Source organism: Triturus cristatus, chromosome 2_2 (assembly GCF_964204655.1).
Source record: "Triturus cristatus chromosome 2_2, aTriCri1.1, whole genome shotgun sequence".
Lineage (NCBI taxonomy): Eukaryota > Metazoa > Chordata > Amphibia > Caudata > Salamandridae > Triturus > Triturus cristatus.
Genome location: NC_140582.1, coordinates 832,342,012 through 832,356,370, shown reverse-complemented (window position 1 = coordinate 832,356,370; position 14,359 = coordinate 832,342,012). Strand labels below are relative to the sequence as shown.

Sequence of the window (14,359 nt, the reverse complement as noted above, 5' to 3'; positions counted from 1 at the left end):
TTAGTGGTGGTGCAAGCTGAGGGGGGGACCCCCCTCCTCAGCTAGCTAATTTTCCCGCCTTTCCTCCCACCAAAGCTAGAGCAGGAAAGAGGGCTTGGCTTCCCCCACTATTTGGGGGGTCCTGGGTTGGATTTCAAAGGCAGCATTGCCTTTGAAGCTTCCCACCGGGAAGACCATCCTGTCCTGGAGGTGGTGTGAAAGACCCCAGCCCAGAGCAGGTATTGTTTCTGTCCTCAGAGAGCACTGGCTCTCCTCACGCTATGAGGTCAGAAACATGTCTGGTGGTGGCGGGATGGTGAAAACCGTCCAGAGACCCCACTAGATTTCAGGGGACCCTCTAAAAGTGTCTCCTATGTGAATTTCTTAATAAATCCAACACTGGTATCAGTGAGGATTTATTAAGATAAGATGTTTGGTACCAAACATCTTAGAAATCAGTGAAGCCTTCATGGAGCAAGGAAACTGGCAAGTATCCAGCCGATGTACTCTTTATGGCTTACCTATTCACTTACAACATCACAGAAGGAACTGGGCATTGTAGGGGCATTTCTGCTCAAGCTGATATGCCCACACATAGAATATAGTGCACATTTTGTAGGGCTAAAGGCCAGTTTAGGGGTGTCTTACCTATATTTTATTCAGTGTATTGTTGGCATGGCACACATGGCTGTGTGCCATGTTAACTCATCCGATTTTCCTGCACTAAGACACACAGCCTGCAATGGCAGAATGCATAGCCTTTCTGATTTTTTAAATATTTTAGAGTTTTAATAGTGACAACATTAGACTAGATTATATTAGTGCCACCCTAAGCAAGAATACAAGTAGCAGTCGGGGAATTAGGCAGGGTTGCCAGAAGAAATGTAAAAAAGGATTAGTCACTTTTGAATGCCTTTACAAAGTTAATACATATCAAGCATACTGCAATACTGGAGAGTTACCATAAGTTTTCAAGCTACTCATTGGAGAGGCCTGTCTTGGTGTAAGAGGAGTTGTCTATAAAGAGGACACAGTGTTTTTTAACTAGAACTTACTGTAGGGAGAAGAACACCGCACAGCTAGAGAGGACGACCATGGGCAGCAGGCAGTAACCCAGCACACTAGCGACACATCCAATGGAGACGTTGGTTAGGCTCATCAGGTTCAGCAAGGTATGAATTCCAAGGCATCCAAGTGTGCTCATGCCATACACGTATCCAAAGTGAACTTTTCCTGCCTTCACAAAACCAAACACATAGCAATAATTATCACCTTCGAAGTGATTAGCGAATGTGCAAAGTGCAACAAATATACTGAGAGTGTGTTAAACGTGGTCAATCCTGAACAAAAATAAAAATGCAAAATTTAGCATGAGGAGAGCTCAAAGTTGAGAATAAAATAACTGGTAGTTCATTGCACATTAAGAGTAAGACGATTTTCTAACAAAACAGCTTCAGGTTTCGGCATGAGACGTAATAAAATGCAGGTGCACGGTTTCCGAATAAATAATACAATGAATCTCTACTCCTAGTGCTCTTAAGAGGCAGGCCTCAGCAATGATTTGGCCGTGTGTAATGAGGCTCAAATCCTAATGAGCTAATTCCACAGGTGGTGTTGTTACTCCTGATTTGGGTAAATAATGTTGAGCATTCACCCACATCCAGATAATAAGTAGCACGGAAAATGTTATACTTTTAACCCAGCACAAATCTTTTCAGAATAATCTGGTGGAATATCCACATGGAAAAACTGTAATAACCTGAGATATACAGCTATGAGTATGAGAAACTGTGCAATATTAATCACCACATTGTTCCCCATTTGAGGGACTGGATATCCGGTTGAGAATAAAATATCTCACTTAGTAAACCCCACACCCTGCTGTTCTTGTATTTACAGAGTAAATATTATGCCCACAAATAAGGGACTACACATAATGAGGTCATGAATGTTACATTTCGATGAACATCCATGACATGTGTCAGGTAAGAAAAAAGAAATTGTTGAAGGCAAAGGTCGTCACAGGACAGAAAGCAACAATGATTGTATAAAACAAAGCAGGGGCTTCAAACCTGCACAGAAAATTAAAAAGGTACCTATGGTACTTTAAAAAAAAAAAGTCTACTCACCATAATTAAAGTTATTTTTATAAATCCTTGGCCGCTAGCAAGATAGCTCCACTGACATCTGGAGCACATTTTACACTCGTAGTAAATCTCATAACTCTGCTTGCCTGATGGATTTCTTAGCGAAGAGTGGAGAGAGTGGAAAACCTCCAACACACATTCCTGGGTAGAGTACCACCTAACCTCTACCATACACTGTAGCAAACATACAACTAGAGGGCCAGGCGTGGCCTGAAGACATAAATAAAGGCCGGGTGATTGCTCGTGGACACTCAGCGATAGCCTGTACCTAGTGTGTCTGTCTCCCGTTATTAGCTGCCCTGTGTGCTGCACTCTTACTGACTTGTACCCCTGCTTTGCGGTGTTTACACTGGAGACGAGGCCAGTAATACCCCCGAGTGTAAGAGTCACCTACCTTCACTGTCGTTCATGCCGAGTGCGGTGGAAAGAGGATCGAACTGCGGCCTGGCAGTGGGTACTCGCCATGTGGGTCAGTGGCCGGCAAGCGGGCACAGTGCCCGCCCACAGGTGAGAAGAGCACTGTCCAGGGCCTGAGGCAAGACCCACACTGTGAGCACCTCACCAGACCTTGGCCCCACCCACACTGTGTGCCCCTTCACAGACCTATCTTCCCGGCCCCTGAGGGAGCCACGAGGCCCACAGCTTTCAGATGGCTGCTGGGGCCCCAATAAGAGACAGTCTGTGCCCCCTAGGAGCAGCCCGCAGCACAGCACCCGGCCAGGCCGACTGCAGCCAGCTCACTGCCTGCCCCGCTGAAGCACGCTCTTGCCTGCCACACACTGTGAGTGCCGGCAGTGAAGTGTCGACAGGACGTGCTAGTGATTGCCCTGCACGAGGGGAGTAACTTACAGAGGGAGCTGGCGAGGCGTCCCTCGATGCTCTCAGGAGAAGTCATAGTGAACAAAAGAAAAAGAAAAGGATTGACAAAGACATAATTATATAAGAGGAAGCTAACATAATATGTGCATGCTGATACAAATCAGCAAAGACATACGGACACAACAAGCCAGCATTAATTGCAGACAGGAAGGGACAGGCACTATAGGACATTAGAAAAGTAAAGGTAGAAGAACATGTCTGCCCAGCAACAAGATGCAGCACCTCCTATGCCCCAACAGTGTGAACATGCGTCTGTCAGCAATGTCATCATTTACTCAGCTGGTGAACCACGCAACAGCTGCCTCGCGCTAGTGCCAATCGATAGGGCACCTCCAGCATTGTTTTCGCACCACATGGGAGATGGACGGAGCAGTTAAGAGATCCATGATGCTCCAGGTGGGTGATGCAGAGTTGTAAGACCTTTTCGAACATCTCCCCAACACAGGAGGAGCGGATGACTTCAATGCTGCAGTAGGAGCCCTAAATCGACACTTTGACCCACAAGTCAACTCCGACTACGAAAGGCTCAAACTGAGACAAGACCTGCAGACTAAAGATGAATCAGAGGACTTATTCTACATGCGGCTAAGTAGACTGGCAAACACCTGCACCAACATCGACCAGCCAGATGAAATCAGGGCCCAACTGATCCAAGGCTGCCATTCGTCTGCCTACGTAAACTCATGCCAACCAGGCATCACGTTAAACAGTATCCCGATATTGACAAAGGTCCACATGCTGGCAGACAGCAGGGATGAGGATATGGAGGCGACACTTGCAAGAGGTGCAACCCCGTCTAAACAGAGAGCAGTCAAAGTCAAGGAAGAGCAAGTCAGTGCCATCCAATGATGCCGTGCCTGGCCGCACACATCTCCCAAACTGAGAAAGGGTACGGGAACTATGTATTGATGCACCGAACACCCAACCAAAACAACCAGAAACCATAAGACTTTGCATTGACATGCGGCTCCCAAACAAAGCAATACGTCGGAAACGCACATCACTCCCACAGTCGATGACATAGTAGGTGATCTGAATGGTGCTCAGTGGTTTTCCAAATTGGATCTAAATGCTGGATACCACCTGCTTGTGCTTAATGAGTCGAGGAGATATATCACCACCTTCTCCACCCACATAGGTCTTCGCAGATACCGATGCCTCAACTTTGAGATCTCCTCGGCTGCTGATGTGTTCGAAGATGTCATTTAAGTGACCCTGTTTGGGCTAGTCCGCGTGATAAACGTGAGTGATGACAAGTTGATATTCACGGATACGTTGGAAGACCACAAAATGAGGCTAAGAGCTACTCTAAAGAGCCTAGTGGACTGTGGGCTGCCTCTCCACAAACAGACATGTTCCCTATACATGAATGCTATGAGTTCTATAGGTACCACTTCTTGAGTGACCGACTGCAGGTAGATTTGAAGGTGGATGCCATATGATTTACAGCTGTCCCACGAAATGTGGCCAAAGTGAGAAGCTTTGTGGGGATGGCCAACTACAGCGGGCGATTCATTCCCAACCTAGCCACATTGTCAGAGCCCCCTCCGAGCCTTAAACAAACGGGACAACAGCCCGAACAGGCATTCATAATGGTGAAGGAGGCACTTTGGAAGACGCAACAATGGTGTACTTCAGCCCCAGGTGCCAAACTGAACTGGTAGTAGATGCAAGCCTTGTGGGCCTTGGCATTGTGCTGCTCCAAGAAAACACTGAAGGGTCATGGATTCCAATCATCTAAGCAAGCAGGGCCCTCACAGACACCGCGACCCGGTACGCCCATATCGAGCTAGAGGTGTTGGCCCTTCAGTGGGCATGGCAGCACTTCCACCTATATCTCTGTGGGCAGAAAATTCAGGTGGTGAAGGACCACAAACCATTGGTCCCCTATTTTGCCGGCACTGCCTAAAACAGACCAACGCATATCAAGCGATGGGCTGTAAAACTTCAACAGTACAACTTTGAGGCTGTGTATTGCCCAGGGCTGTACAACCCCGTGGACTACCTATCCAGACACAAAACCAGGAGTACAGTTCCTCTGGGAAGGGAAAAGGAAGGGGAGGGGAGAGAAATTTATCTCTATATAATGCCCTCACACACCTAGCAAGGTGTCATGCTTCATCATAGGGCTATGCTCCTCGTCGGGCCGGCGCTGCAATGCCCGACGGGCTCCCGCGAAGGGGCTCTTTATCGGAGTTCTTTTTAGAGATAGCCGTATGGGTGCGTGGGGGTAAGTGCAACAAATGTAGTGAGTGTGAGTGAAGTGAGTATAAAATAGGTCTGGTATTGCCAGGTAGGGAACAATTTTATTCTGGTGGTATACCAGCCTAGTTAAAAAGGTAGGCTCCCGTAGGGATTATGATGCTCCCCCGGGAAGTAAGAGGGTCAACATGTTTCTTGCCGTGTGCCCAGAACGGGTCGGTGGCAATTCTTCAGGACCCGTGGCAAGCAGTGCTCAATTGAGTGAATATAGTTTCTACTACATGTTAGGTGAAAGTAAATTTATACTTCACCATGTGTGTCCATAGGGTCCCACAAGGGGGAGTCAGGGAATGGACCCACTGTTGTCACACCTAAGGGAAGAAAAACAAAACAACACAACAACCAGGAACAAAACGGACAACATTCAGTAAGGAAATAATGAGTACACAAATGGTAGTAATGTGCGATGCTAGGATGGCGGTGTACATCGAAGGCATGCTGAAACACCATACTAGGGGTGCCCAATACAGAAAATCTAAAGTGCAGCTAAAGGCCAAAGGGGTGGACTGACGTGCCGGGGTGCCACGGTGTGTGGAACCGGACGGAATATCAGTGATTTTTTGTCTTTCCAAGTCGAACTGAAGGATACAGACCCCACGTGCCGGAGTGCCACAAGGTGTGGAAAACGGACGGAATTTCAGTGCCAAGTAGGGCTCAGGATAAAATCACGGACCTGGTGCTAGGGTAAAATTGGCTGTGTACTCAAAATATTACAGGGGGCCTGGGAATTGTCATAGCGGTGAACACTGGAAAGTATTGATGTGAAATACCTATGACCAGAACTCACCCCTAAAATACAGCAACTTGCTGTACGGGTTAGCATCAAGACCGGGAGAAACGGGGCTCGCCCTGAGGAAAAATGCAATTTAGAATCGGGATTAACTTAGAATCACGACGTGCATAATTACAGTTTAGGGTAAGTTGGCTACCATTGGAATCGAGATAAAGAAATAGGATCTCGACGGGCGTTTAGTAATACTTACAAATTAGGGCGCGCTCACTGCCGTTCACCTATTGTGGCTTGTGCTTCCGTGAATGAAACGCGGAAGACGAAATCTAAATAACGGAAGTCGTCGCTAGTAGCTAGACCCGCAGCTAGACCGTAATGCAGTGCGGCCATCTTGGTAGTATGATTGAAACTTTATTAGTAATGAATGTAACAAAAGACGCTGGTGGGGCGTCATGGTTGAACAGGGGGGCGTACAAGGGGTGGTATGCCGAAAAACTCTTTTACACAAATTGGGGGGAGTTGATGAACAAGGATGGGTTAATATTGGAAACGTCACCTTAATAATAAGTGTGGGTTAAACCCAAGGTAGAGGCACAGGTGTATATTAACTTTTCTTATCGTTTGAGATCTAGGCATTTATTGTATTTTTAATCTTCCCACGACTGGAGGAAACAGGTCTTGGTTAAAGAACACGGACCTAAAGGGGAGTTAGAAGATTCAGTTCATAGACGTAGCGTCTATGAACGTAACGTGAGTTATGAGTTGTTGAGAGTTGCCCATGGTATATCATCGTTCAGGCCACGTGTGTGACTGGAAATTCTGAAAATCCACTGTTGTTCCTTGCGGAGCAAGGCCTCCTTGTTAATTGCAGGGAAGGCTTGCAAGATTGTCCATGAAAGATCATTCACAGTGTGGTTGTTTTCCAAAAAGTGGGAGCACATTTTGGTGTTAGCCTTTCTACACCTGATGTTGCTTCGATGTTCGGAAATTCTTAACTTGACTGGTCGTGTCGTCATCCCTATATACTTCAATTCGCATGGGCATTGGATCAGGTATATGCAGTTGCGCGTATTGCAGTTAGTGTGTGTTTTTTGTTGCCAAATTAGGGATTCTGAAAGTTTGATATTCCTACCTGTTGTTGTCAGGGAACATGCTGTGCATTGTCCACATGGATGATGACCCGTTACCGGTGGTAGGTCCCATAGCCGTTGGCTAGAAGGCGTCAGTGGTCTGGGTCTGGTTCTGATAAGTAGGTTTTTTATGTTGTCAGTCCTTTTGAACGCAAATCTGGGTTTGGGGATCTGCCAATATCCAACCGACAGTAGATTCCAATGTTTTTTGATGATCTTTTTGATGGAGTTAGATTCCGGTGTGAAGGTGGTAACACATGTAATTTGTTCAGAATGGTTTTTTACTGTGGGGGTTAGCAGAACTTCTCTGTTCGTGTTGCGTGCTCTTTTATAAGCACTTTGTGTGATGGCCCTTGGATACTCTCTTCTCGTTAGGTGGCCCGTTAGGTCGTGTGCCTGTATTCTGAAATCCTCCAATGTGCTGCAATTGCGTCGGAGTCTGAGGTATTGTCCATATGGCAAGTTGTTACGTAAGGCCTTGGGATGGAAACTGCTAAAAAGCAGTGGGCTGTGACTGTCAGTGGGCTTTTTGTAAGTTTTTGTATTGAGCCCTGTTGCGGTTTTAAAAATGAGAAGATCAAGAAAAGGGAGTTCATGGACTGATGAATTGACCGTGAAACGTAAGTAAGGGTTCAGACTGTTCACCCATGTGACGAACAGGGGGATGGAGTTCAAATCACCCTTCCAGAAGATGAGAATATCATCAATGTACCGTCGCCACAGGGTGACGTTTTCCTTGTAGATGTTGGTCTCGGTCAAGATATAATTGGCTTTGAAATGTGCCATATAGAGGCATGCCAGGCTGGGAGCGAAGGTGCTCCCCATTGATGTACCTTGGACTTGGTGGTACATGAGGTCTTCGAATTGGAAGTAATTACTAGTGAGGGCAGTCTCTGCACATTCCATGATAAAGGATATGGGTGTTGCAGAGACCCATGTTTGTGCTCGGAGTACTTCCTCCACAACGTCCAAAGTGGCCCTCTGTGGGATGTTGGTGTAGAGGGCCTCTACGTCCAAGGTGATGAGGGCGTCCACGTTAGTCCCTTTTTCATTGGTTTCTCTGATGATGTTCAGAACATCCCTTGTATCAAGTAGAAAGGTGGGGGTCTTCTGCACCAAGGGGCGTAAAAAATGATCACAAAACCGTGAGAGGGGTTCTAGGACTGAGTTGATTCCTGACACAATAGGTCTGCCAGGAGGGGGAAGGACACCTTTGTGAATTTTAGGCAGTATGTAAAAATACGGTATGCGGGGATCATTGTTAGTTAGAAATTCTGATTCATTTCTTGATATCCAGCCTTGTGTGACTGCATTTGTCACTAAAGATCTTATTGTAATGATCAGTTTTTTTGTAGGATCCTCTTTAATTTGAACGTAGTACCGTGTGTCACTGAGTTGTCTCAGACATTCTGTTCTATAGTCTGTGGTGGACATGATGACTATAGCTCCCCCCTTGTCAGCTTCTTTGATGGTGATTGATGTGTAATTACTGAGATTAGTGATTGACAGATTTTCCAAATTTGAATTGTTGTGGAAGGTTTTTTTCTTTGTTAGAGCATTGATGTCTTTGATGACTGCTTTTTCAAAAGTCAGGATTTCTGGTGGCACCATAGCTGAGGAGGGCATGAAGGTGGAAGGTTTTCGCATCCCTGAATCAGGTTGTGGGGATGGGGTTTGGTCTTGGAAGAAGTTTTTTAAACGGATTTTCCGGAAGAACTCATGCATTTCACAATGAGTCCTAAATGTATTAGGACGTGGAGTGGGCACGAATCCTAGTCCCTTGGTGAGGACGTCTTTTTCTGTCTGGTTTAGTTGTCGGTGGGATAGATTCACTATTAATTTTTCTTGCCCCTGTGGCTCCTGAGTTCCATCGGGCCCGGGTCCGTTTTGTCCTGCCAATGTACCTGTTTTTGTTGGTTGTAGCCGCCTCTTCTTCTTCCTCTGCCCCTGCCCCAACCTCTGCCTAAAAAAGGTTGTTGCATAAAAGGGTGGAATGGTAATGGTCCCTGTTGGAAACCCGGTGGTTGCCACATAGTTGGACCAGGGAAAGGAGGCATTGGGTAGGCGTACTGTGGATTGGGTAAACCTTGTTGTTGGTAAAGTTGCTGGCCTTTCCAGCTTTCAGTGCTGGAGTTGCTGCTATTAGAGGTGGTTCTACGACGTGAAGTAGTACTGTCATCTGATGAATAATCACTTTGTACTTGTTGGAAGTCGTCTTTTAGATATGGGTAGATTTTTTCTTTGTTAAAGCGCCCAATATCTTTCTGCAGTTTACTAATTTTTTGTCGCATTAAGAAATCCTTGTTCTCAGCGATCTCGCTGTTGATTTCAGATAATTTAGCTTTGTAGGCCGCAATGGTTATACTAGCTTTTAGTGCTCCCTCTGCAACGGTGATTTGAATGATTAGATCGTCAGCCAGACGTTTTGCTGTCTTGATAATCAATATCAACCAGTCCCTGGTGCACTTCCAGGCAACCAGGGACCATTCCTCCTTGAATTGCTTGTCATCTAAGAATATCCTTGGCATATTTGAAACAATCAGTCCATTGGGGGCTATGTTGGCACGTAGATATTCGGTCATGATTGCCCCATGCATGATGATCTTCATTAGTTGGCGTTTCATATTGGTGATGCTATTCCAATCACTTCCTTGGCTGGTGGTGGCCATGGCTCCGTCTGCATCTAGTAAGGATGGTGTTCTGAGGATTTCGGACACCAGGTCGTCATCAAAGGATAGTCCCTGATATTGTTCCATGGTAGTGGTTGTTCTGGCAGGGAGGGGGAAGGAAGGGTGGGGATAAGGCGGCGAGTGTCCGCTAGCCCGAGGGGCTAAAGTTCCACGGCTGAGCCGCCGTGCGTAGTACTCCAAAAGGGTGGAGGAACCAAGAGCTTTTTAATGAGGTCCTGTACAGCGCTCCAAAGTACATACACAAAACCAGGAGTACAGTTCCTCTGGGAATGGAAAAGGAAGGGGAGGGGAGAGAAATTTATCTCTATATAATGCCCTCACACACCTAGCAAGGTGTCATGCTTCATCATAGGGCTATGCTCCTCGTCGGGCCGGCGCTGCAATGCCCGACGGGCTCCCGCGAAGGGGCTCTTTTTCGGAGTTCTTTTTAGAGATAGCCGTATGGGTGCGTGGGGGTAAGTGCAACAAATGTAGTGAGTGTGAGTGAAGTGAGTATAAAATAGGTCTGGTATTGCCAGGTAGAGAACAATTTTATTCTGGTGGTATACCAGCCTAGTTAAAAAGGTAGGCTCCCGTAGGGATTATGATGCTCCCCCGGGAAGTAAGAGGGTCAACATGTTTCTTGCCGTGTGCCCAGAATGGGTCGGTGGCAATTCTTCAGGACCAGTGGCAAGCAGTGCTCAATTGAGTGAATATAGTTTCTACTACATGTTAGGTGAAAGTAAATTTATACTTCACCATGTGTGTCCATAGGATCCCACAAGGGGGAGTCAGGGAATGGACCCACTGTTGTCACACCTAAGGGAAGAAAAACAAAACAACACAACAACCAGGAACAAAACGGACAACATTCAGTAAGGAAATAATGAGTACACAATTGGTAGTAATGTGCGATGCTAGGATGGCGGTGTACATCGAAGGCATGCTGAAACACCATACTAGGTGGTGCCCAATACAGAAAATCTAAAGTGCAGCTAAAGGCCAAAGGGGTGGACTGACGTGCCGGGGTGCCACGGTGTGTGGAAACCGGACGGAATTTCAGTGCCGAGTAGGGCTCAGGATAAAATCACGGACCTGGTGCTAGGGTGAAATTGGCTGTGTACTCAAAATATTACAGGGGGCCTGGGAATTGTCATAGCGGTGAACACTGGAAAGTATTGATGTGAAATACCTATGACCAGAACTCACCCCTAAAATACAGCAACTTGCTGTACGGGTTAGCATCAAGACCGGGAGAAACGGGGCTCGCCCTGAGGAAAAATGCAATTTAGAATCGGGATTAACTTAGAATCACGACGTGCATAATTACAGTTTAGGGTAAGTTGGCTACCATTGGAATCGAGATAAAGAAATAGGATCTCGACGGGCGTTTAGTCATACTTACAAATTAGGGCGCGCTCACTGCCGTTCACCTTTGTGGCTTGTGCTTCCGTGAATGAAACGCGGAAGACGAAATCTAAATAACGGAAGTCGTCGCTAGTAGCTAGACCCGCAGCTAGACCGTAATGCAGTGCGGCCATCTTGGTACCTATCCAGACACCCGATTGCACCAATTGTGGTCAGCAACGCTGAAGTGGACGAGGGTGCAGAGGATTTTGTAAGAATGATTGTCCATGATGCCTGCCCAAGAGCTCTCTCTCTGACGGAGATCCAGGAAGCTACTGAATGGGACACATGTATATCCAAACACAAAGATGCACTTTGGAGAAGGCAATGGCGCAACTCCCTAGACAGAGCAACAGCACACACTGCAGATGAGCAAAAGACGATGACCCAAATCTGGTGGATTTGAGATGAACTCAGCACGAGTGACGAAGGTCTGCTTTTGCGGTGATGTCAGATTGTGGTGTCAAGAGGTCTATGGCCAAGAGTCATCAAGCTGGGACACCAGCACATTGCAAAGTCCAAAGACTGTCTCCAAGACACAGTGTGGTTCCCTGGCATGGACATGTAGATGGATGAATAGGTCAGAGAAAGCCATCCCTGATCCATCACAAGTGAAGTCACACCAGCCGCCCCAGTTATCACCAAAGAAGAATGCGTAACTCCATGGTCATGTGTCAGTATGGATTTCAGCAGTTTTCTAGATGGCAGACTCACAGCGGCAGTAATGAATAGCCACACTAAGAAACTAGTGAGAACCCCCGGGTTCGGGTATGTCTAACCTGACATGGAGGAGATCTTCGCGCTACTAGGGATTTCAGACAAAATCAAGACTGACAATGCGCCTCCTTTTTGGGGGTAAGAGTTCCAATCGTATCTCCAGAGCCAAAACATAAAACATCAAAAAGTGAATCTGCAGTGGCCCCAGGCCAATGGAGAGGTCAAGTGCTTCATGCACACTCTGAACATAGCCTTAAGGATCGGAGTGGAGGAAGGAGTAGATGGTTTCTGAGAGCCGACAGATGCCACGCAACACCACAGTATGAGCCTCAACTGACCTGGTAAAGAGGAGGTGCATTTGAGATATCCTTCTGGCTGGGCCTAGCTGGAGGCCAGCAGTCATTGAGATCCAAGCTGCCCAGGAAAAATGTCAAGCCACAAACGACCGGGCAAGCCGAGATCGCTGGGCAGTAGTATCAGACCTCATCATTGAAGACAAAGTAATCATGAAAGATAGACACCCCAGATGGAAATTTCACACCCTGTTCGAAAAGGAAGTGTTGGAAGTCACAGGAGTCCACATAACCATGGTCACCATTCAAAGAGGAGCATCAATGGTGTCCAGAAATGCATCCTGGTTCAAGCAGACCAGGTCATTTGACAATGAACAAGACAGCAGCCAAAGATCCCTAAATGATGCACCAGGACCTGAGGCTACTATGCTCAGCCCCTGCCAAGACACAGCACCAGCAAGGCCTGAGTGAAATGGAATGTGCCCCGGAAATACCAGCAACCAAATGCCCACAACCAAAACAGGTATGGACAAACTAAGAGCCAGGATTTCAGTAGTGGCAGCCAGAGGTATGGACTCCAGCCCAATCCTACACCCAGCCAGGGACTGAAAGACTACGTATGTTTCATCCCAGTTCTGTGATTTATCCAGTTATTATACTATAACAATAAATGTTGGGAGAGATGTACAGTGCCACACGGCAACAACCATACACTAGCAAACATACAACCAGTGGGCTGGGCGCGATCGCTAGTTGTCACGTGGTTAACTCCAATATCTAGTTTACCTGTCTCCCTGTATTAGCTGCCATGCGTGCTACATTGTCAGCGACTTGTAGCCTTGCTGTGCGGTTTTTACACCTGGTAAGGTACACCTCACAGAGAAAATCATAGAACTCCTTAAGGTGTGCTTGTCTCAGTTTGGCGGACGGGTTGCTCTGTCACAAATGTGACTGATATCCCAACCGCTGTATTACACGTGCCATTAGATAGAATGCATTTGTAATACAGCGTATGTGATATCCATCACATTTGTGAAGGTGTATCAAAACTCTAAATCAGACCCTAATTCTGAAGGAAGTGATGATGGTATGCATATATTCAAAGAATTTGTTTCGAAAAGCAGGGTAGCTCTGTGAGCTTCATGTCCTCCCTAAGGGACAGGTCCCTAAAGCATAACTTAGTTACCTATCCAAAACAATAACGTAATCAGTAGTAGTACAACCTGTAGAGGTGCAGCACAGTAGATTATTAACCCAGGGAATAGATGTGTGCAATATTTAGCTACCCATTTGCAGTGCCCCCTACATAACCCATATTATTGCCTAGTGTTTTAATTGATTTTAAAATGTACTATTTAAAATCTTTATTTCTATAAGATCATTTCTAGGAAATCAATTATACATATCAAATTAGGACACCAGGCTTTACATAGTATACAGAATAATGCCTAATGTTTAACTAGTCCATGTACAGATCTCTCTCAAAGGACCACAGTCACAGGAGCACATGTGACAGTCCACCTTAATTCAGGGGTTATAATCTGATGGGTTTCAATGTCATTGGGTAACACAAATGGGCCCCTATCGTTGAGAATTAGGCCCACCCAGTCACTCAAGACAATGTCATATACACAGACATACACAATGTCTAGGCAATTCTTACCCTAGTTGTTGCAGAATTCCAACATACTGGTCACCAACTATTTAGAAGAACAAGATTGGTCTGATGCAGGCCTTTGGACCACTATGAGGGAAAGCAATACCTTAGATACCTAGCAATAAGCCATCTAAGTTTCTGTCTGGTAGACTGCTGGGAATGCCACCTTGAAGGACAACTAGTAAAACAAGAAGGACAACAAGAGTTGCGAAGGTGACCTACATTAATTTCACAGTATTGGTCTCTTCCTAGGCTACTCAGTTTAGCGTTGCATGCCAGGTGAAGGGCTATTCTGTCCATGAATAGAAAGAAGAGTGGTTAGTCAGGTCATCATAAGGGATCCCCCTCCAGTTCGTTGAGATGGCTGATTGCACATGTTCCCAACTCTGTGAATTTTCCTCAGGTCCTGTGACACCCCAGGCAGACAGATACCAGGCAGAGTCTTCCCCAGGTAAAACCCACCAAGGGGGATTATCGTCAGGCTAACCT

At 46.3% G+C, this 14,359-nt stretch overlaps 1 protein-coding gene across 1 annotated transcript in view; it reads right to left on the bottom strand.

The window, feature by feature from the left end:
• Positions 1 to 14,359, bottom strand: part of YIPF7 (Yip1 domain family member 7) — a 528,534-nt gene that overhangs the window by 94,572 nt on the left and 419,603 nt on the right. The window contains exon 5 of the mRNA XM_085643312.1: positions 1,035 to 1,216. Coding sequence (XP_085499438.1) covers positions 1,035 to 1,216 — 182 coding nt within the window. The remainder of the gene's footprint in view (positions 1 to 1,034; positions 1,217 to 14,359) is intronic.